This window comes from Hyperolius riggenbachi, chromosome 1 (assembly GCF_040937935.1).
Source record: "Hyperolius riggenbachi isolate aHypRig1 chromosome 1, aHypRig1.pri, whole genome shotgun sequence".
NCBI classification, from domain to species: Eukaryota; Metazoa; Chordata; class Amphibia; order Anura; family Hyperoliidae; genus Hyperolius; species Hyperolius riggenbachi.
This window is the reverse complement of record NC_090646.1, coordinates 414,796,612-414,817,874: the sequence shown is the minus strand read 5'-3', so window position 1 is coordinate 414,817,874 and position 21,263 is coordinate 414,796,612. Positions and strand designations below refer to the sequence as shown.

At 41.9% G+C, this 21,263-nt stretch overlaps 1 protein-coding gene across 2 annotated transcripts in view; it reads right to left on the bottom strand.

Moving 5' to 3' along the window:
- SMC5 (structural maintenance of chromosomes 5) overlaps positions 1-21,263 on the bottom strand; it is a 151,126-nt gene that overhangs the window by 71,241 nt on the left and 58,622 nt on the right. For both annotated transcript variants that reach the window (XM_068236253.1, XM_068236260.1), the window contains exons 13-14: positions 11,970-12,102; positions 9,270-9,443 (exon numbers count right to left, since the gene is read on the bottom strand). In XM_068236253.1, coding sequence (XP_068092354.1) covers positions 9,270-9,443; positions 11,970-12,102 — 307 coding nt within the window. The remainder of the gene's footprint in view (positions 1-9,269; positions 9,444-11,969; positions 12,103-21,263) is intronic.

Genomic DNA, 21,263 nt, shown 5'->3' with positions numbered 1-21,263 from the left:
TGTCCACAGCTTGCCGCTCCATGCGGCGGCGGCTCAGTGGGTGTTACTCGCACATCCCTTTCGGCTATGGAGGCGGCTCACTCTCTCCCCAACTTCCGTGCCTGCAGCCTCTATGAGATGAGCGGGCAGCAGACTCTGCCCACGGTCTGTCACTCTTGCGGCGGCTCACTCCTCCCAGCGCCTCCATGTCATTGGCTGGGCGGACGGAAGACTCCGCCCACAGGCTCTCAATCACGCGTAGCTCAGCCTCCCGAGTCCACATCACTAGCTGGCCGGGCAGCCTGTCAATTAACTTTTTTGCACTGCCTCCACTAATGCTGATGACTGTGCTGTGACTGACTGTGGTAACTTAGTATTCTGCACAGCTGTTTGCAGTGGGGTACTGTGAATTTGAAATTGAGACAATCTATTCTGCATAGCTGTTTGCTGCAGTGGGGCACAGTAAATTTGTGCAAAGGCATAATTGTGTTTGCAGGAAAGGCTAGGCTTGATAAACTGGCCAAAGCAAAGCTTGATTGACAGGCCTGCAGAGACTCTCATAAAGCAAAGGAAGGACTCTGCTCACAACCACAAACTGAGCCTAGTTGTGAAATTACAAGCTGTGGAAAATCGTGCAAGCTCACGAAAATCGTGAATCAAATCGAAATCACAATTTCTGACAGAAATCGTGCGATTCAATCTTTTCCTAAAATCTTTCAGGCCTAGTAGAAACCCTTTATAGTTAATTTCAAGTGACAAGGAAAAGTAGATTACTCTATCAGAATTGGTCTTTTTTTATATGTAGACATTTGCTGGGACCTGAGAACAGAGTTTACTATATGCAGAGGTTTACCATATCAGTTTACTATAACGAGATTCAACTGTATACACGAATTTGTCGTTATTGAGGTAAGCCTATTCTCTTTTTTTTAACAGTTTTATACACTCATGGGCGTCTCTCACCCGCTTTGTGCTCGTTTCCCTCCTTGTGAGGGCTAAGTCTGGTCACCACATGGCTGATACCACATGTAAGGACCTTACTGCTGTTTCTCATGTTTGCGACCATAATCACCACTACCCTCTCTCGGTACCCAAGTGGAGTAGGGTTTGTGCATCTCCACCTGATTTCTGTGGCTGGTTGCTCCATATGCAACCTCCCTTTGCCCAATTTTCATTTTTATATACTGTATATACTCGTGTATAAGCCAACCCCCAACTTCTGCCTAAAAAAACCTGGGGGAAATGATTGACTTGGGTATAAGTCGAGGATAGAAAATGCAATGGCCTTATGATGTTGAATAAAGCATTGCTTGGAGAAGTCAGTTGATTTGGACAGGGTAGAAGGGGCATATGCAATGAAAATGGTCAGTGGAGCAGTATGTGTAGGTGACAGCAGGTTGGTATAAAGACAGGTACTGTCCAGAAACATGCTGCATCTGTCAGTAGGAATACGTAGTAGTAGTAGTAGTAGTAGTAGTAGTAGTAGTAGTAGTAGTAGTAGTAGTAGTAGTAGTAGTAGTAGTAGTAGTAGTAGTAGTAGTAGTAGTAGTAGTAGTAGTAGTAGTAGTAGTAGTAGTAGTAGTAGTACATACCATAAAGTTCTTTAAGGATAGAGAATAATGGAGAAGTGACCCTTGAAGTGTCCTCTGCTTCCTCACAGCTGTGTCCCCCTCCCCCCTGCCATGTGTACAGTGTTGCTGTCACATAATGCTCTGTGTGCCCCAGAGTGGCCCATTGGGATATACAACAGGTACCTAATGTAGCTAACTTCCTCTTTGCTTTAAAAGATAAGCAACAGCATAATACAAATCTTGCAATAAATCTGCAGTTTATCGGCTTCCTCCTTTCAGGGAAGCAGACATATTGTTAACTTCATTTGTAAGCACATTATGTTATCTGCTGTGGCAGTCAGGTGAAGGAGAGAAGTCAAATCAAACTTGTGATTAGTCACAGATGAGGGGGAATTAGGCTAAAATCTCTAAATACTTTCAGGGTGCATTTCTCTGTTTTCCTTTTGTCCTGTGCAAGAGTTCAGGTCCACTTCTAACAGGTCCAGAGCGACCACGTAAGCTCCGCCTCCCGCTGCCATCACCATGTGCTGAGCGTTTAAAAGTAGGTACAAGTGTTATCCAATACCACCAGCTCACCCCAGCCCCCCACCACCACTGCACCCCCCCCCCCCTCCCCAGATGAGCATTTAAGCTGCAGCCATAGCAAGTCAGTGCGGTGGTGTAAGCTCTGCCCCCATCGCCATGTGCATAGTTTGTTAAATTGCGTATAATTGGTACCTGTTGTCCGGTCTGCCTGCACTCCATCCCCTGGGCGCCGCTAGATGAGCATTTTTTCTGCACACATAGCTCTAATGTGGCCTCACTGTCTCCCCGTGTCCCCGTTGGGACAAGCAGAGCAGGGATGTGCGCCGCGTTGCACAAACTGGTCCGCGCGCACATTGATTCCTCTGCTCAGTCTGCTGTCCTGTCACAGGCTCCTTATTATGACGTTGCTAGAGTGCGTCATAACAAGGAGCCTGTGACAGGACAGCAGACTGAGCAGAGGAATCAATGTGCGTGCTTTCACTCCTCTCCCAGTCGTTGTTTCACTTACCTTGTATATGTGGTTGCTGGCATAAGTTCTTCATAGTGTGTTAGTGGGATAATAGGGTGGGTTCAGTCTTTAATATTAATTGCTGTATGCACTTTTCGTGGGATGGGTGTCATGTTTGATTGTATTTCAAGGCCTCGATGTTTATCTGTAATGTGTATTATACTCTAAAAACTTGTGAGGCAATAATGATGTACGTGTTCATTGGCGCCTGCCTGCCTGTCCGTTCCTCCCCGCCCCAAAAACAAGTCCGCCAGGGCCAATAACAGGCCTCTATCCCTCTTGGATTGCTTGGAGGGAGTGGCCTGGATTGATCTTCGGGTGTGTTTACCCGTTTCCATGGCGATGCGGACGTCTGCGTTACGTTGACGTCATACGCAGCCTGGATTGGCGGATATATGTGTTGCTGAGGGCGGATGTGCGCGAATACTATGCGCACTCCCTCATCGGCTATGGGAATAGGTGGTGGATTGGATTGGACAGGCGGATGGGCGTGGGCTTTGACAGCTACTTCATTACGCCCATTCCTCCGTGGCGTTGTTGGAATAGGACGCCACTGAGCTAAAATCCTGTGAACAAGCACCGGAAGGTGCGAAACAATTGTCGGGAGGACGGGCTCTGTGTGTCAGGTGTCATCTGGACGGGTGAAGTAACTTATGGTGTTTCCATGTTGATGCTGCTACATTGTTTTTACACAAGAAAGTGCAATAAAAGTTGGCTGTAGTGCCCTGGTGCCCACGTCTTTTCTCTCAAGCATTGCTAAGTTGTTGTTTACTTCGTGGAGGCACAGTGAATCAGCAGCTGCACAGGTTGTGTATTCTCCCAGTGATTGTGGAGTGCGGGGCTTTTCTCCTTCTCTTCTTTGTTGGAACTTGAATGTGGCCTCACTGTCTCCCCGTGTCCCCGTTGGGACAAGCAGAGCAGGGATGTGCGCCGCGTTGCACAAACTGGTCCGCGCGCACATTGATTCCTCTGCTCAGTCTGCTGTCCTGTCACAGGCTCCTTATTATGACGTCGCTAGAGTGCGTCATAACAAGGAGCCTGTGACAGGACAGCAGACTGAGCAGAGGAATCAATGTGCGTGCGGACCGGTATGTGAAACACGGCGCACATCCCTGCTCTGCTTATCCCAACGGGGACACAGGGGAGACAGAGAGGCCACAGAGCTATGTGTGCAGAAAAAATGCTCATCTAGCGGTGTACGGGGGGATGGAGTGCAGGCAGACCGGACAACAGGTATCATTTGCATTTTAAAACACCATGCACATGGCAAGAGGGGCGGGGCAGAGCTTACGCGGCCGTACGGACTTCTTTAAAGCACTTTATGGTGCACAAGTTACACTTGACTCGTGTATAGGCCGAGACACTTTTGGGGCATGTTTTTGGCCTCAAAAACTCGGCTTATACACTAGTATATATGGTACTTTGAGACATACTGCACCATTTAGGCTCCTGTTGTCTCTATGTTTTCATCTTTGGGTGCACTGCTCATGGGTGCTATATTCATGAATGACAATATGCCATCTCATGCTGCATGGAATACCTCTCAATCATTGGCTGCTATCAGCATAAAAGGAGATAACACTCCTGGTATGGCCCCTATTCTCACCTGACCTCAATCCTATTAAAGGTGGCCATACACTTATAGATTTGCAGCAGATTCGACCATCAGATAGATTTCTGTCAGATGCCTGTCAAGTCGAATCTGCCAGGAATCTGATGCCACACACTAGGAACAGATTTGCAATAGATTTCAGAATTAAATCTTTTAGAAATCAATCTAAATGCATTATTGGACCATTAGATCCAATGCAACTCTATGGGTCATTGATATGCTGCTAGCAGCAGATCGACCTAGATTTTCCACATTAAAATTGATAAAAATCGGCCACAAAAAAAAAACAAAAAACACGATAGATTTGATAGAATCGATTTCTGATCAATTGATTCCATACAATCAATCGATGAAATTGACCAGTGTATAGGCCCCTTAAGAACTTTTGGAGGATACGCAAGCAAAAGATCTATGAAAGTAGGAGGCAGTTTACATCTAAACAGCAGCTCTGGGAGGCTATTCTGACATCCCTGCAAGAAATTCAAGCAGAAACTCTCCAAAAACTCAAGTTCAATGGATGGAAGAATTGTGAATCTGCTATCAACTAATGTCTCCTATGTTAATATGCAGCTTGACCAGTTGAGCCGTTATGGATTAAAATAGGAAGGTTGTATTTACTGAAATAAAAAGCTAATGCTGCAAATAAAAAAATAAATAAAAATGACCCTCTCTTCGCAACCTATAAAAAGGTTTTGGAAGTCTGTTGTACGTAATCATTTGGAACAGTGCACTTTAAAAAAAAAAAAAAAAAAAACTTAAACATACCATTATTAGTAGGTTTGTTCAGTAACATTCAAATTATACTCCAATGGTGTGTAATGTTGACTGCTGTTTGCATCGAATACTTAGAAAATCGGAGAATAATATAACTTGCATAATAATTTGGAACAGTGTGTATATTTGATTTGCATGCCAAAAAATGCATTCAAAATCATCACACATAATTAAAGTCTATATGCCGCACAAAATAAATAAAAAAAATTGTAATGGTGTGTGATTTACACTGCGGTTTTATATGTGCGTTTTAGGTTCGCACAGCAAGTTCCCCCTTTCCACGAGCTGTATGCAAATCCCATGCAACGGGGAAATGTCACATCGTGCATTATGCATGCGGTACAGTACATACGAAGTATGCTTTACTGAAACTGTTAATGCACCCGTTACAAGCATGCATTGCATTATGACATCCTATTTGTCGCACTGCTAAAACACCAATGTGAATGTACCATTGCTATATTGCTCCATTGCGTTATGACTGCAATTATATAGTCCAATGCAACACACCACCTCAGTGTAAAAGTAGCGTTTAGGGTTCATATCCTTATTCTCTTTAATGAGAATCTGTCAAGCATTAAAGGGGAACTGAAGAGAGAGGTACATGGAGGCTGCCATGTTTATTTCCTTTTAAGCAATACCAGTTGCCTGGCAGCCCTGCTGATCCCCTGCCTCTAATACTGTTAGCCATAGCCCCTGAACAAGCATGCAGCAGATCAGGTGTTTCAGACTTTAAAGTCATATCCCACAAGACTAGCTGTATGCTTGTTTCTGGTGTTATTCAGATACTACTGCAGAGAAATAGACCAGCAGGGCTGCCAGGCAACTGTATTGATTAAAAGGAAATAAATATTGCAGCCTCCGTATACCTCTTCCTTCAGTTCCCCTTTAAGCAAAGCCTATCAAATGCTTTAATAAAAACTCACTCGCTCTAAATGACTCCTTTAAGAACATCATGAAAATACAATGAACAAAATACATATAGAGTATTAATAGTTTAAAAATGGAAATCTAGGATTAAAGGATTGGCAGCTGCCATAGATGACAAAAACATGCTGTATGACAATCATACCAATCTTTTAGCTTCAATTCTACAGGGAAATGTCATAAAAATCGTGATGTACTTGTGAAAATAATTTGTTCTTATGCCCAAGTAAGTCAACCACCGTAATTCACTCTGGTTGAAAAACAGTGAATTAAGATCAAAGTGCATCGAGGAACAAATTAGATATAACAATCTTCCTATAAACACCATTGGAGTGGTTGTCAGACTTGAAAATTAACAGCAGCAACAGGCCACTGGCAGGCACTTAACCCTCACACACATTTTCTATTAAAATAAATCTAATTACAGTAAGGGAAGCAAAATGTCAGTTTCAGAAAGATCTCTGCTCTATTATAAATAGGCCACACACATTTATTCTAACAGTGCTGACAGTAAAGATGGATGAATCCTAAATAATGACACCATTTTAGAAATAGAGAGAAACGGGGAAAGAGCAAACAATTAGGCATAGTAAGTAGTGGGGAAAGAGTAAACAATAGAGTGAACCAAGCAGCTTACCTCTTATGAACCTTTACAAATTACATTTGAAGAGTTGCTAAAATTGTATAAACATTAAAGCAGTGAACTGGGAACACCGGTTTGAATACTTGTTTTGGGCTAATGACTATAAACCCATTTAAAGAGTACCAGAGGAGGAAAAAAAGTGCCCCTCGGGGTTCTTGCCTCAGGAAGGGGAAGCTTCTGGCTGAAAAGGCTTCCCCTATCCTCCTCAGCAGAGGGGATCCAGCGCTGGGACCTCTGAAGATTTGCTCGTCACCGGTGCACACAGGTGTAGTAGCAGCTTTCCCCTCAGGTACTGGCGAAAATAGCAAAGCCCGATCGGTTCTGCTCTACTGATGCCTACACAGTAGAGTGGACACGATCAGGCTCAGCCATTTCCCCCAGGACCCGAGAAGAAAGACTCTACTATGCATGCGCGCAGTGGCATAGGCCATTTTCTTTTTGGGGGAGAGGCTGCCAGCACTGTAACAGAGGGATGGGGCAGCCTCGTTAGGATACGGAGTCTTCCCCCTCCCAAGGTAAGTATCATTTTTATTTAACTAAATTCTAGCCACAGATCCTTGACCATGTTTTCCTTTTAAACTAGAACAATTGTGACATTTTAGCTTTGTCCCCATTTAATCAGCAATACCTATTACCAGTTATGTCACCATACTGATATACAGTATCTCTAAAGTGAGCATACCTCTCACATTTTTGCAAATATTTAATTATATCTTTTCAAGGGACAAAACTGAAAACGTGACTGATACAATGTAAAATAGTCAGTGTACAGCTTGTATAAGTTTAAATTTAATGTTGAAACCGATGGCAACAAAAGTGAGTACACCCCTAAGTGAAGAGTATAAAAATTCTGCCCAATAAGACATTTTCCCTTCTTGGGGTCAAGTTACTTGATAGCATTATAAGCTTTCAGGTGTGTTAAATTTGGTGTTATTACTTTCAAACTTTCTTATATTGGTCACTGGAAGTTCAACATGGCACCTCATTGCAGAGAACTCACAGGATCTTCAGACAGATTGCTGAATACAAGCAGATTAAGGACATGGATTACTGGAACTATGTCCTGTAATCTGACGAGACCAAGCTCAAGAGAAACTTATTTGGTTCAGACGGTGTCAAGTGTGCGCAGTGGCAACCAGGTGAAGCGCACAAAGACAAGTGTCTTGCAAGCATGGTGGTAGGAGCATCATTGTTTGGGAATGCATGAGTGCTGTCGGCACTGGAGAACTACAGTTTATTTAGCAAACCATGAATGCCAACATGTACTGTGACATTCTGAAGGAGAGCATGGACCCCTCTTTGCTTAAGAAACTGAGTGTAAAGGTGCTGGACTGGCCAAGCAGGTCTCCAGACCATAACCCTATTGAGCATCTGTGAAACTTTCTTAAAAACAGAAGGTGGAGGCGCACAAGGTCTCTATCATCCGCTATCTTAAACATGGAGGAGTGTAAGAGGATTCCAGTGACAACCTGTGAAACTCTAGGGGTGTACTAAAAAAATTTTTTTACCAGTCGTTTATACATAAATGGCTGTGTTGAGTTATTTTGATGGGAGAGCAAATATACACCGTTATACCAGTGGTACTCGGACTACTTTACATTGTATAAAAGGGTTATATTTTCAGTATTATCCCATGAAAAGATAAAATATTCACAAAAATGTGAAAGGTGTACAGCACACTTTTTCCCCCCTGAGATAAACTAGACTTTCTTTGGGTGCTTTCTTCCCCAAGAACTATTTTATCTCCTGTGCATTTTAAAGGGAGGGAATAGTTTCTCAGTTTATACCCATTATCAGTTTAAAAAAAAAATAAAAAAAAAATGATGTCTGGATTACAGATGGATTCACACTGTGCGCATTGCATAACACACGGTATAAGGTGTGTGACATGCAATTAACACTACACGTGCAATACCATACACCTTGTTTAAAAGCCTGCATGCAGTGGGTTAAAATATTACATTACAACCTGGTCATCTAGTAGTCACCCTCTCCCTCTTTCGTTGGTAGTCTAGTGGTTTACCTTCCCCTTATATAGCGTAGCTTTCCCTGGTAGCCTAGTGGTTTTTTCCACACCCTTACAGCTTTCCCCAATTATCTAGTGGTCCCCCCCTTATGGCATTTCCTGGTAGCTCAGTGGCATCATTCCCTTCTTCCTATAACGACAGCAGGAAGCACTGCTGGTAAGTATACCTCACCTCTTACCCATTCCTAAAGTGCCCCTTAGCTCCTAGTGCAGCCTGCCTCCTGTACTTGCATGTACCGGGTCCCAGCTTAATGACGTCATCAAGCCAGGACCAAGCACATGCAAGTACAGGAGGCTGGCTGCCGTAGGAGCCAAGAGAGAGCAGTAATCTGTGAGAAACAGGTAGGTGAGAGATAACAGTATCACTTCCTGCTGCTAAAAAGAGAGCGTGAGTCTGTGTCAGAGTGAGTGTGTGTGTGTCTGGTGTTGTGACAATTGGCAAAACAGATTCATTTTTATATCATTCTGCCAAAACTAGTGGCAATTAGGGCGTAAATATACTGTTGTGCTGTTCACAAGAAGTTGAAGTACAAGTAAACTACCTAAAGGGCTATATAGTGAACATTTTACAATAGTAGAAAAAAGATCACTATTTCCAGGCTACACATCTGTTCATCAAAGATATTAATATCCAAACACAGTCTATTGCAAAGCGGTGCACATCTTAATAGACAAGACACTTTATGACTCAAGCTTAGTTTTACCTCATACTGTTCATACACCTGTCTCCTCTCTTCCGCATCCACTGCTACTGTGAGAAATTTTGCTTCTTTCAAAGGATTATTACTTGAGATGACACTGTTACTATATACAGATACTTTTGTGGAATATTTTTCCTCTGCGGTGTACAACTGAGGTATTCTAGTCTCTCGTATGACCTATATAGGTGGAAACAAATAGACAATAACTTGATTTTCATAAGCTAGTTTATGTGAAAAAGTATTGCACGGCATTGGCAATCCAGTTTAGGGTCTACTTATATATAATCTTAATTCCCTTCTAATCAATGTAAGTTTCCTGGCTGTCACACTGAGTTTTAGTTGTTTTTAAGTCACATACCTGCAACCAGCATGCAGCCAGTGGAGTCAGACCAAAGTATCTGATCTGCATGCTCATTTATGGGCCAGTGACTTCAAGCATTAGAGGAAGAGCATCAGCACAAAGTCAGGCAGCCAGCTCAGAGAATTAAGATGGCAGCCTCCATATTCCTCTCACTTCATGTTCTGATTAAAACCAATACTGCACTGCCTTTTAGAGCAAAGACATGGTCCATAGAAATAAATAGATGCAGTAAAAAAACACTTCAAAATGAGGAACCTGGGTAGCAGCAGAGAGGCTGTTGAGTATGATGTTCAAACATTTTAAGGCATTTAAAAACTGATTTTTTTTTGGTTTCACAGCTTTCATTTTCTCCTGTGGACCTTCCCACTGCTCTGAATTGCTTCAAACGCTTTACGATGCAGCATCTTTACTTTCAGTCCTATTTTTACTGCCTCATGTGTGATCTGGCCCCTTAACCTCCCTGGCGGTCTATGAAAACTGCCAGGGGGCAGCGCAGCAATTTAAAACATTTTTTTTATCATGTAGCTAGCCTAGCGCTAGCTACATGATAGCCGCTGTGCAGCGGCATCCCCCCACCCCCTCCGATCGCCTCTGGCGATCAGCGCAAACAGGAAATCCCGTTCAGAACGGGATTTCCTGTTTGGCTTCCCCGTCGCCATGGCGACGATCGTCATGGACGTCATTAACGTCATGACATCATCTGGAGTCCCGATCCACCCCACAGCGCTGCCTGGCACTGATTGGCCAGGCTGCGCACGGGAGTCTGGGGGCGGAGCGGGTAGCGGCAAATCGGCACGGAGCGGCGGCGATCGGGAAGTATATGCAGCTAGCAAAGTGCTAGCTGCGTGTACAAAAAAAAAATAAAAATTATGCAAATCGGCCCAGCAGGGCCGGAGAAATCATCCTGCGCGGCATAGCAGGCACTGGCTTACCGCCAGGGAGGTTAAAGGTAACCAAGCGCTATTTGCAGCACCCAGGGAATCTCAATAGCACATTAAAAATTCATGCTAACCATGGGGCTCGTTGGAAGAAAAAAAAAACCCACTTCCAATTGAGCTCATCTTTTTACATTTAAGAATTTAAGAGCTTAGTAGAGGCTTTTATTACCCTACTTCTGTGGACGGCGGGGCCTGCCTGACCGCAGAAATTTTAGTCACATGAGGACTGATGCAATTATTTGATTGCATACATAAGCATAGAGCAAATAAAAGCTTTCATCAGCAGGTGGGGTAGAGAGATAGGACACTGTTCTTCAAAGAGTATAGAGAAGTCACAAATGCAATATTTACACCTGCCTCTGGATAAATAAGTGCAGCTACAAATGGAATGGGGGGTTTGGCAGCTCCTATAGCTGTTATAAAACATGAAAAACTGGTGGAAAAATGGTGTTTGGTTCCCTTTAAGGAGATATATATATATATATATATATATATATATATATATATATATATATGTGTGTGTATGTGTGTATGTGTGTATGTGTGTATGTGTGTATGTGTGTATGTGTGTGTGTGTGTGTGTGTGTGTGTGTGTGTGTGTGTGTGTGTGTGTGTGTGTGTGTGTGTGTGTGTGTGTGTGTGTGTGTGTATGTATGTATGTATGTATGTATGTATGTATGTATGTATGTATGTATGTATGTATGTATGTATGTATGTATATATATATATATATATATATATATATATATATATATATATATATATATATATATATATATATATATAATATTGGAAAGCAAACACTTTTTCAGTAGAATGGTGAGGTTTTGTCAAATTTTACTGCTGTCCGAGTCTCAGCAATACAGAATTAGACCACACTAAGTCATTACATAGCTCTAAATGAGCAGAACTACTAAGAATAGCTGGACGACTAACACAATTCTACAGAATTATGCAGCACTATAGAGATAAAGCCTATTAAACTCCTGAATCCTGCTGCGCGATGGGAAAAAATTAGAGCATTTTTTTGTACTTTAAAACCAACTGCCGCTTTTATCAAAGAGGCAGAACTGTAAGCCAAAAGTAAGGCCTCATTTCCACTTAGTGCCCTTCTGTCCACTATTTATCAGCACATCAATGTTACAGACTGATACATGTGGCTGAAAAGTGGACAGATGAGCACTAGTGAAAATGAGGCCTAAGTGCCGACTTTCAGGTCAGACGAGCACCATGGCTCCCCCCTTTCACAATGATTATTTTTGTGAAAGATGAACAGGGAATGTTATTCCTTTTATCACTTTGTGCTGAACAGGAACTTGCCAGACATCTTGCTGTAGAACCTCTAAAGCCATCAGTAGTACATATGTCACACAAGCACCTATAATGCCATCTACCATCACTTACTCTTTCAATCATATGTCTTGTCTGTTCTGTCCCCACAGGAACTTCATGCACTTTATATTGACTGACCAAATAATTCATCACCGGCTGTGGAGCATCAAACAGTTCCCTCAAGTAAGAGAAAAAGCCATATTGTCTGTTGGAAAAGTCAGAACAAGAGAAAGAATTATTTCAAAGGAAAGGTTTAGGAAGAGGGACATACACTACAACTTTAAATACAATACTGTATGTCAAATCGTGTTTAATCTATGATTAAGGTCCTTGAAGTTACCCTGTAGTAAAAAGGTTACAAAGTCTGCTGTTTTTATTACCTTTTAAAGAGAGCATGTAATCAGAAAAAGTAAGATACTTACCACAGTAGGGTGAAGCTTCATGGTCGAAAAACTACCCGGATTCTCCTACAGCCCACTGTTCCAGTGGAGGGTCAGTCTAAACTTATTTGACAAAAGCTCGTTGGATAGGTTTCTTGTGGCAGTGCACCTGGACATGGATGGCCACATCCGGACTGGGCAAGTACAAATAGAACAAAGTGCTAATCCATGGAGGGAAAAAAAGCTGTCCATGTGCAGCTTCATTCTACTTCGTATACACAGAACGTAATGAAGAACAGAGGCGCCAAAAGCATAAAATCGGTTCTTAAAAAGTTAAAATTGCTTAGGAGGCAGTGGTGGACTTACCTCCTCCAAGCAGACAACAAACTGTGTATTCAAGATAAGGTAAATTTATTGGTACACTCCTGGGGATTATTCACAACGAGTTTCGCAGGCTTAAACCAGCTTCATCAGGCAATAGATAGTTGGAGTACACAACTGGGGACAAGAGGCACACATTGGTATATATTCAAACAAAATGCATACATATACAATTATACATATATAACATATGACATTGGTATAAATTAATTGTATAAATAATTGAAATCATCATATATGTTATAAATGTATAATTGTATATGTATGCATTTTGTTCGAATATACACCAATGTGTGCCTCTTGTCCCCAGTTGTGTACTCCAACTATCTATTGCCTGATGAAGCGGATTTAAGCCTGCAAAACGCATTGCGAATAACCCCCTGGAGTGTACCAATAAATTTACCTTATCTTGAATACACAGTTTGTTGTGTCTGCTTGGAGGAGGTAAGTCCACCACTGCCTCCTAAGCATTTTTAACTTTTTAAGAACTGTTTTTATCCTTTTGGCACCTCTGTTCTTCATTACGTTATAATTCATAGCCACCCCTGGTGGAGGGGGATACCCCTTTCTTCTATCTACAGAGAGCGACTTCTTATTCCTGAGTGGGGGACAGGATAATCTCCTCACCTGCTTATACAGTGGTTGCCTGGAGGTAACCCTGGTTTGTGAGTATACTTTTATACTTGTTTCATTTATCCATTTACCAATACTAACTACACTATATTGGGCTCTCGGATCTCTTTTTCTAGTATACACAGAACTTACTCTCGCTTGCCCAGTGCAGATCAGCTTGTCTATGGTCAGAAGTGCTGCAAGAAGAAGAGGAGGAACTCTGTGCTAGGTGCACTTTTGGCCTCAAAAAGAAACTAAGCACTGCAAAACGGTCGTCAGGCCATGCACCGACTGGTGCCCTCAGCCACCACCTGACCCAGAGCCATATCACGATAAGCACTTATGCGAATGTTGCTTGTACTATGTTTATGTGACACACTTGCCCTTTACTAATAATAAATCCACTCAATTGTGCCGGATATTCTTGTCCTCCACTGATTGAACTCGGAGCTAGAATGGTGGGCTCTACAAATACCCGGAAAGCCTTTGGACCACCCAGTGGTTTTAAACTACTGAGGAAAGTATTTAAGTCCCACCCCTACTATGTTTGCTTTAAATTGTGCCAGTGGCCTAGAGGTTCTGCAGATCTTTCAGGCTTTAGTAGTGACCGAATGAGCACTTGAGGCAAAAATGCAATACTTTATCTGCATTATCATTCTGGGTAAGGCACCAAATGTATCAGATAATCAGTAGGACAGCCAAGTAATTTGCATTGTTGAAAGGAAATAAATATGGTGGCCTATCCTCACTAGAGGTTCGATTTAAAGCCTTTAAAAGTTTTTCCATTAATAGATCCCCAAGACAATACAACACATTTCAGTAGCAACACAGCAGCCGCATACTTTTAGTGCTCACTTAATTATTTGGTCACACCTAGAAAATGTCTTCTGCTCTTAATTTGAATAATTCCATTTAAGACGAGGGACTGAATGTGCTGCCAACAGGCAGCCCCCATACCTCTTCAGTCTTATGAGCTTCGGCTCATAGGAACAAACCACTGCTCTCCAAATACTCAGTTCTCATTTGTGGCAAATTTGGAACTACAATAATAAAGTAATAATTGGCTGGTGTTAAAATTTTGGAGGTGTGGATCAAGGCAACAATTGAGATGCAAGGAAAGCCTTGGCAAAATCATCATTTAGAATATTAGAAGCTAAAAATATATACTAATTGACAGAAACAGATGTACATTTTTATAAATTTTGCTTCTGCTTGGAACTGAGCTTTACCACAATATCCACTGCAAGGCATTTTATCATTCTGCACAAGTTATAATAGCTTGGCGGATGAGCTTTTTGTCCCTAGGCCTTCTCAAAGGACTAGAGGACATGATCTGCGCATGGAGGAAAAACGTTTTAGCCATTTATTTAGGAAAGGGTTCTTTACAGTAAGAGAGTGATTAAAATGTGGAATGCATTGCCTCAGGAAGTCGTTATGGCAAACTCTATACCTGCATTTAAAGGGGGCTTAGATGCTTTCCTTGCGTTGAAAGACATCGATGGCTACAATTACTAGGTAATGCCTAATGATGTTGATCCAGGGATTTTATCTGATTGCCATCTGGAGTCGGGAAGGAATTTTTTCCCTTTGGGGCTAATTGGACCATGCCTTGTAAGGGTTTTTTCGCCTTCCTCTGGATCAACAGGGATATTTCAGGCAGCAGGCTGGTGTTGTACTTTATACTGGTTGAACTCGATGGACGTATGTCTTTTTTCAACCAAAATAACTATGTAACTATATCTTTGGTCTGAATAACGGAGACTGCAAGATCCCTCGAGACTTGTTGAGTTTTCCTTTGTGAAATTGTTGTCTATGTTGTTGAAGGCACAAAGCCATGGCTAACGAACCCTCCCATTGTTCATTAGGACATGGAAAATGATAATCGAGAGGTCAAGGGCAACACAGACAAAGGGCTGGTGTACACCAAGAGCGCTTCTGAACGCTTTTAAAAACGCCATCACTTTGAAAACCGCTTAGCTATTGTATTTGAATGGGATGGAGCACCCCACAGCAATTAGCTTTTTTCCCAAACGATCTGAAAAGGCATGATCAGAAAGTCACTAGGCACCTACCTAGTATTGCCTAGGAAAATCACTTCAAAAAGCGCTAAGCGTTTGTGAATATGCTAGCCCTTTTTGGTGTGCATCGGCCCAAAGAGAATTCCTCAGATAGGAAGGTTCAAAGGGTCCATACAATAGCGACAATAAAAATCAAACCTCTACAGCATTCAACAGTAAAGTAAGATCTCAAAGTTAAAGGTTGTATAACCAGTAATAAACTAAGCCTAGGCAACCTCCATTTGTATACACTGTTCATGTTTAAAGAGAACCTGTACTGAGTAGAAATATTTAAAATAAACACACAAGGTAACTTCAAATGAACATTACATAGTTACCTTGCCATCAGTTACTCTCAGAAGCTCACCATTTTCTTCTTACAGTGATCCCTTCCAGTTCTGACAACATTTTGTCAGAACTGAAATATATCAGTTGCTGTCAGTTATATATCAGTTGCTGTCAGTTACAGCTGAGAGGAGAGCTGATGTGCCACCATGTAATGTCCATGTTTCCCTATGGCTCAAGTGGGCGATGTTACAGTTTAACAGTGTGCTGACCAAGAAGCTGTTATGGGGTAATAGCCATTTTCAAAATTGAGGACGAAGAAATCCATTGATCACAGTGGACAAACAGGACGCAGGAGAGGAAAAATAGATTAAGGAGTAGACTACACAGGAGGTAAGTATGACTTGTGTATGTTTATTTTGACTTTTCATTTTCAGTTCAGGTTTTCTTTAAAGGGATACTGTAGGGGGGTCAGGGGAAAATGAGTTGAACTTACCCGGGGCTTCTAACGGTCCCCCGCAGACATCCTGTGTTGGCGCAGCCACTCACCGATGCTCCGGCCCCGCCTCCGGTTTACTTCTGGAATTTCAGACTTTAAAGTCTGAAAACCACTGCGCCTGCGTTGCCGTGTCCTCGATCCTGCTGATGTCATCAAGAGCGCACAGCGCAGGCCCAGTATGGTCTGTGTCTGCGCAGTACACTCCTGGTGACATCAGCAGGAGTGAGGACATGGCAACGCAGGCGCAGTGGTTTTCTGACTTTAAAGTCAGAAATTCCAGAAGTGAACTGGAGGCGGGGCCGGAGCATCTGTGAGTGGCTGCGCCAACACAGGATGTCTGCGGGGGACCGTTAGAAGCCCCGGGTAAGTTCAGCTCATTTTCCCCCGACCCCCCTACAGTATCCCTTTAAGTTAAAAATAATGCATTGCACATTCAGTTCTCACTCTATACATATATGAGCCAGGGATGGTTAATGAGAGGCAAATAATTCCAAGTTGATGCAGCATTACGCACATTTAAAGGGAACCTGAAGCGAGTAAAATTTAAAATACATGACGTAGCTGCAAATGAATATTACATACTTACCTCACCATCAGTTCCTCTCAGAAGCTCACCATTGGCTTCTTACAGTGATCTCTTCCAGTTCTGACAATATTTTGTCAGAACTGAAATATACCAGTTGCTGTCAGTTATATATCAGCAGCTGTCAGTTACAACTGAATGCGCAAGGTAATGCCCCATGTTTTCCTATGGCTCAAGTGGGTGATATTTCAGTTTAACAATGTGCTGACCAGGACGTTGTTATAGGGTAATAGCCATTTTTAAAATGAAGGACTAGGAATTCCATTGATCACAGTGGACAAATGGGAAGCAGGAGAGGAGAAGGATTGAAGAGTAGACTACACAGGAGGTAAGTATGACCAGTGTATGGTTATTTTGACTTTTTATTTTCAGTTCAGGTTTTCTTTAAGCAAATGTATGCAGCTCAAAAATGAACCAATCGACTCGCACGCAGCTTCCTTTAATTGGTCCAATTTCAAACTGCATAAACTTGAAAAAACATGCATAATTCTGCATCCACTTAAAATTATTTGCATATTATCGACTAAAGGATTTAAACCACATAAAATTCACAATCTGCCATTTATGTTGAATTACACCAAATATTTAAAATAGCATTAAACAGTTACATAACAGAAAACCTGACCTGTTGGAAATAAGTGATCGGACAGTAAATCTGTCAGAAAATTGCATCCTGAGCACCTAGCATTAGTTTTGTGTGCCAGTGTGTTTACACAGTTGCGTTGTGTCAGGCTAAAGCAGTGAAAGAGTTGAAAACTGCATTACCTAGTCAGACAAAAAGGTGTGTACAGTATAATTATCTTTCTGAGGGGAATACAAGCATAGCTTTGGTTTGCAAAAGCATTCCTTGCTCTAGGTTTACTTCAAGGGTGCTGGAATAGGAAGAAATGTCACAACATGTGAGATGGTTGTAATCTGTAGCTTACAGAGGTTCAAAGTTATTTGGCTAGGGAAGACTCATTAAGGCGTCATCCTCTGGTTCACTGCAGTGCTGCCAGCACATTAAAAAGTCCATGTGATGTGAAATGTCACTTATGGTGGCAGATACAGATTATTTTGTACTAGCAGGCTCCATCACTACTTTTATGCATTATCAATTCAGATTCAAGATTATGAATGTGAAACACTGATACTCATTATTTCCATTCCGACACTTAGTGAGTGAGTTTAGTGCCTTCCCGTGCAACTTCCATGGTAATGTCGGAAGTGCCATTTTTTCCTTGGGCCAAACCGCAGCTACATTGCACGGTGTGACTTTTCAGCTTCAGTGCGATTGTTCCAAATTGCACCACCCCAAGTGTAAAAGGACCCTCAGTATTTCATGAAATTAAAGGACACCCGAAGTGACATGTGACATGATGAGATACACATGTGTATGTACAGTGCTTAGCACACAAATAACTATGCCGTGTTCTTTTTCTTTCTCTGCCTGAAAGAGTTAAATATCAGGTATGTAAGTGGCTGACTCAGTCCTGACTCAGACAGGAAGTGACTACAGTGTGACCCTCACTGATAAGAAATTCCCCTTTGTATCTCTTTCTTGCTCTCAGAAGCCAATTTCTGCTAGGAATGTGTTTTATAGTTGGAATTTCTCATCAGTGAGGGTTACACTGTAGTCACTTCCTGTCTGAGTCAAGACTGTGTCAGCCACTTACATACCTGATATTTAACGCTTTTAGAAAGAGAAAGAAAAAAAGGAACACCGCATACTTCTTTGTGTGCTAGGCACTGTACATACAGTGGTTTGCAAAACTTTCTGGCCCCCTTGAAGTTTTCCACATATTGTCATATTACTGCCACAAACCTGAATCAATTTTATTGGGAATTCCACGTGAAAGACCAATACAAAGCAGTGTACACTTGAGAAGTGGAACGAAAATCATACAGGATTCCAAACATTTAAAAAAAACGAACAAAAAAAAAAAACTGCAAAGTGGGTTGTGCGTAATTATTCAGCCCCCTGAGTCAATACTTTGTAGAACCACCTTTTGTTGCAATTACAGCTACCAGTCTCTTAGGATATGTCTCTACCAGCTTTGCACATCTAGAGACTGAAATCCTTGCCCATTCTACTTTGCAAAACAGCTCCAGCTCAGTCAGATTAGATGGACAGCGTTTGTGAACAGCAGTTTTCAGATCTTGCCACAGATTCTCGATTGGATTTAGATCTGGACTTTGACTGGGCCATTCTAAACACATGGATATGTTTTGTTTTAAACCATTCCATTGTTGCCCTGCCTTTAGGTTTAGGGTCATTGCCCTGCTGGAAGGTGAACCACCGCCCCAGTCTCAAGTCTTTTGCAGACTCCAAGAGGTTTTCTTCCAAAATTGCCCTGTATTTGGCTCCATCCATCTTCCCATCAACTCTGACCAGCTTACCTGTCCCTGCTGAAGAGAAGCACCCCCAGAGCATGATGCTGCCACCACCATATTTGACAGTGGGGATGGTGTGTTCAGAGTGATGTGCAGTGTTAGTTTTCCGCCACACAGAGTTTTTTGTCTCATCTGACCAGAGCACCTTCTTCCACATGTTTGCTGTGTCCCCCACATGGCTTGTGGTAAACTGCAAACAGGACTTCTTATGCTTTTCTGTTAACATGGGCTTTCTTATTGCCACTCTTCCATCAATGCCAACTTTGTGCAGTGCACGACTAACAGTTGTCCTATGGACAGATTCCTCCACCTGAGCTGTAGATCTCTGCAGCTCGTCCAGAGTCACCATGGGCCTCTTGACTGCATTTCTGATCAGCGCTCTCCTTGTTCAGCCTGTGAGTTTAGGTTGACGGCCTTGTCTTGGTAGGTTTACAGTTGTGCCCTACTCCTTTCATTTCTGAATGATCGCTTGAACAGTGCTCCGTGGGATGTTCAAGGCTTTGGAAATCTTTTTGTAGCCTAATTCTGCTTTAAATTTCTCAATAACTTAATCCCTGACCTATCTGGAGTCTTCTTTGGACTTCATGGTGTTGTTGCTCCCAATATTCTCTCTGAGGCAGTCACAGAGCAGCTGTATTTGTATTGACATTAGATTACACATAGGTGCACTTTATTTAGTCATTAGTACTCATCAGGCAATGTCTAGGGGCTGAATAATTACGCACACCCCACTTTGCAGTTATTTATAAAAAAATGTTTGGAATCAAGTATGATTTTCGTTCCACTTCTCACGTGTACACCACTTTGTATTGGTCTTTCACGTGTATTGGTCTCTTCACAATAAAATTGATTCAGGTTTGTGGCAGTAATGTGAAAAAATGTGGAAAACTTCAAGGGGGCCGAATACTTTTGCAAACCACTGTACACATGTCACATTCAGGTGTCACTTCAGGTATCCTTTAACCACTTTCGGATTTCTGCCACGTATATACACGCCCCTGTTGAATTCATCAGCAGATAAGGGGCGTGTATATACGCTCCGCGCTGTTTATCTCCGCTGTGTGCGATCGAGGACGCGCATGCGCGCGCACCCGTGTCCGTCCTGCCGCTCGGCTGTTAGAGAACGGGAACTAAGTTCCCTACAGCCGCTACTGTGCCCCAGTATAGTACGATCACTGCCAAAGGCAATGGCAGTGATCGTAATCACAAATGTAAACATGCTCGCTGTCAGGGGGAGATCGCAGGCACGATCGTGCACGCGCATGCGCGTGAATGCGCGTGCACCTGCCGGGCACTGATTGGCTGTGGTTGTTGAGAGGGAACTCTTGTTCCCTTAAGCCAATCACAGTGCATTTAGAATTGAATGATTGCTGCCATAGCCAATGGCAGTGATCATTCATAAAAAGTTTGTAAACATGTTACAAACTATCTCTTGCTGTAATAGTTACTGAGATCACTCGTGAGAGAGATCTCAGATAACTTGACCTGCAAGAGATTGAGGTTAGCAACATTTAATATAAACTGATCTGATCCTGACCCTGATCTGCCCATTAACCCCTTCCCTCCCTTGTCAGTCCAATTGTCACTCCAATTTATTGGACACCTGTCACTCACTTCAGTGGGTATACACTTTAGTGGTATATATATATATATATATATATATATATATATATATATATATATATATATATATATATATATATATATATATATATATATATATATATATATATATATATATATATATATATATATATATACACACTGCAGATCTATATACCCTATATATATATATATATATATATATATATATATATATATATATATATACATACACACACTGCAGATCTATATACCCTATATCCTATATATATATATATATATATATATATATATATATATATATATATATATATATATATATATATATATATATATATATATATATATATATATATATATATATATATATATACACCGCAGTGTGTTTTTTCACCCTAACTGCCATCTTATTGGAAAAGAAAACTTTTTCCCTGCCTCACTTCGCTTAGTAAAGATGGCAAAGAGGCTTTATACAGCAGCCCAGGCAGCCGCCATGCTGCAAGATGACAGCAGCAGCAGCAGCGAAGGGGAAGAAATTGAGGAGTCAGATAGTGACTGGCTGCCTTCAGCGGACACTGACTCTCTTTCAGAGAG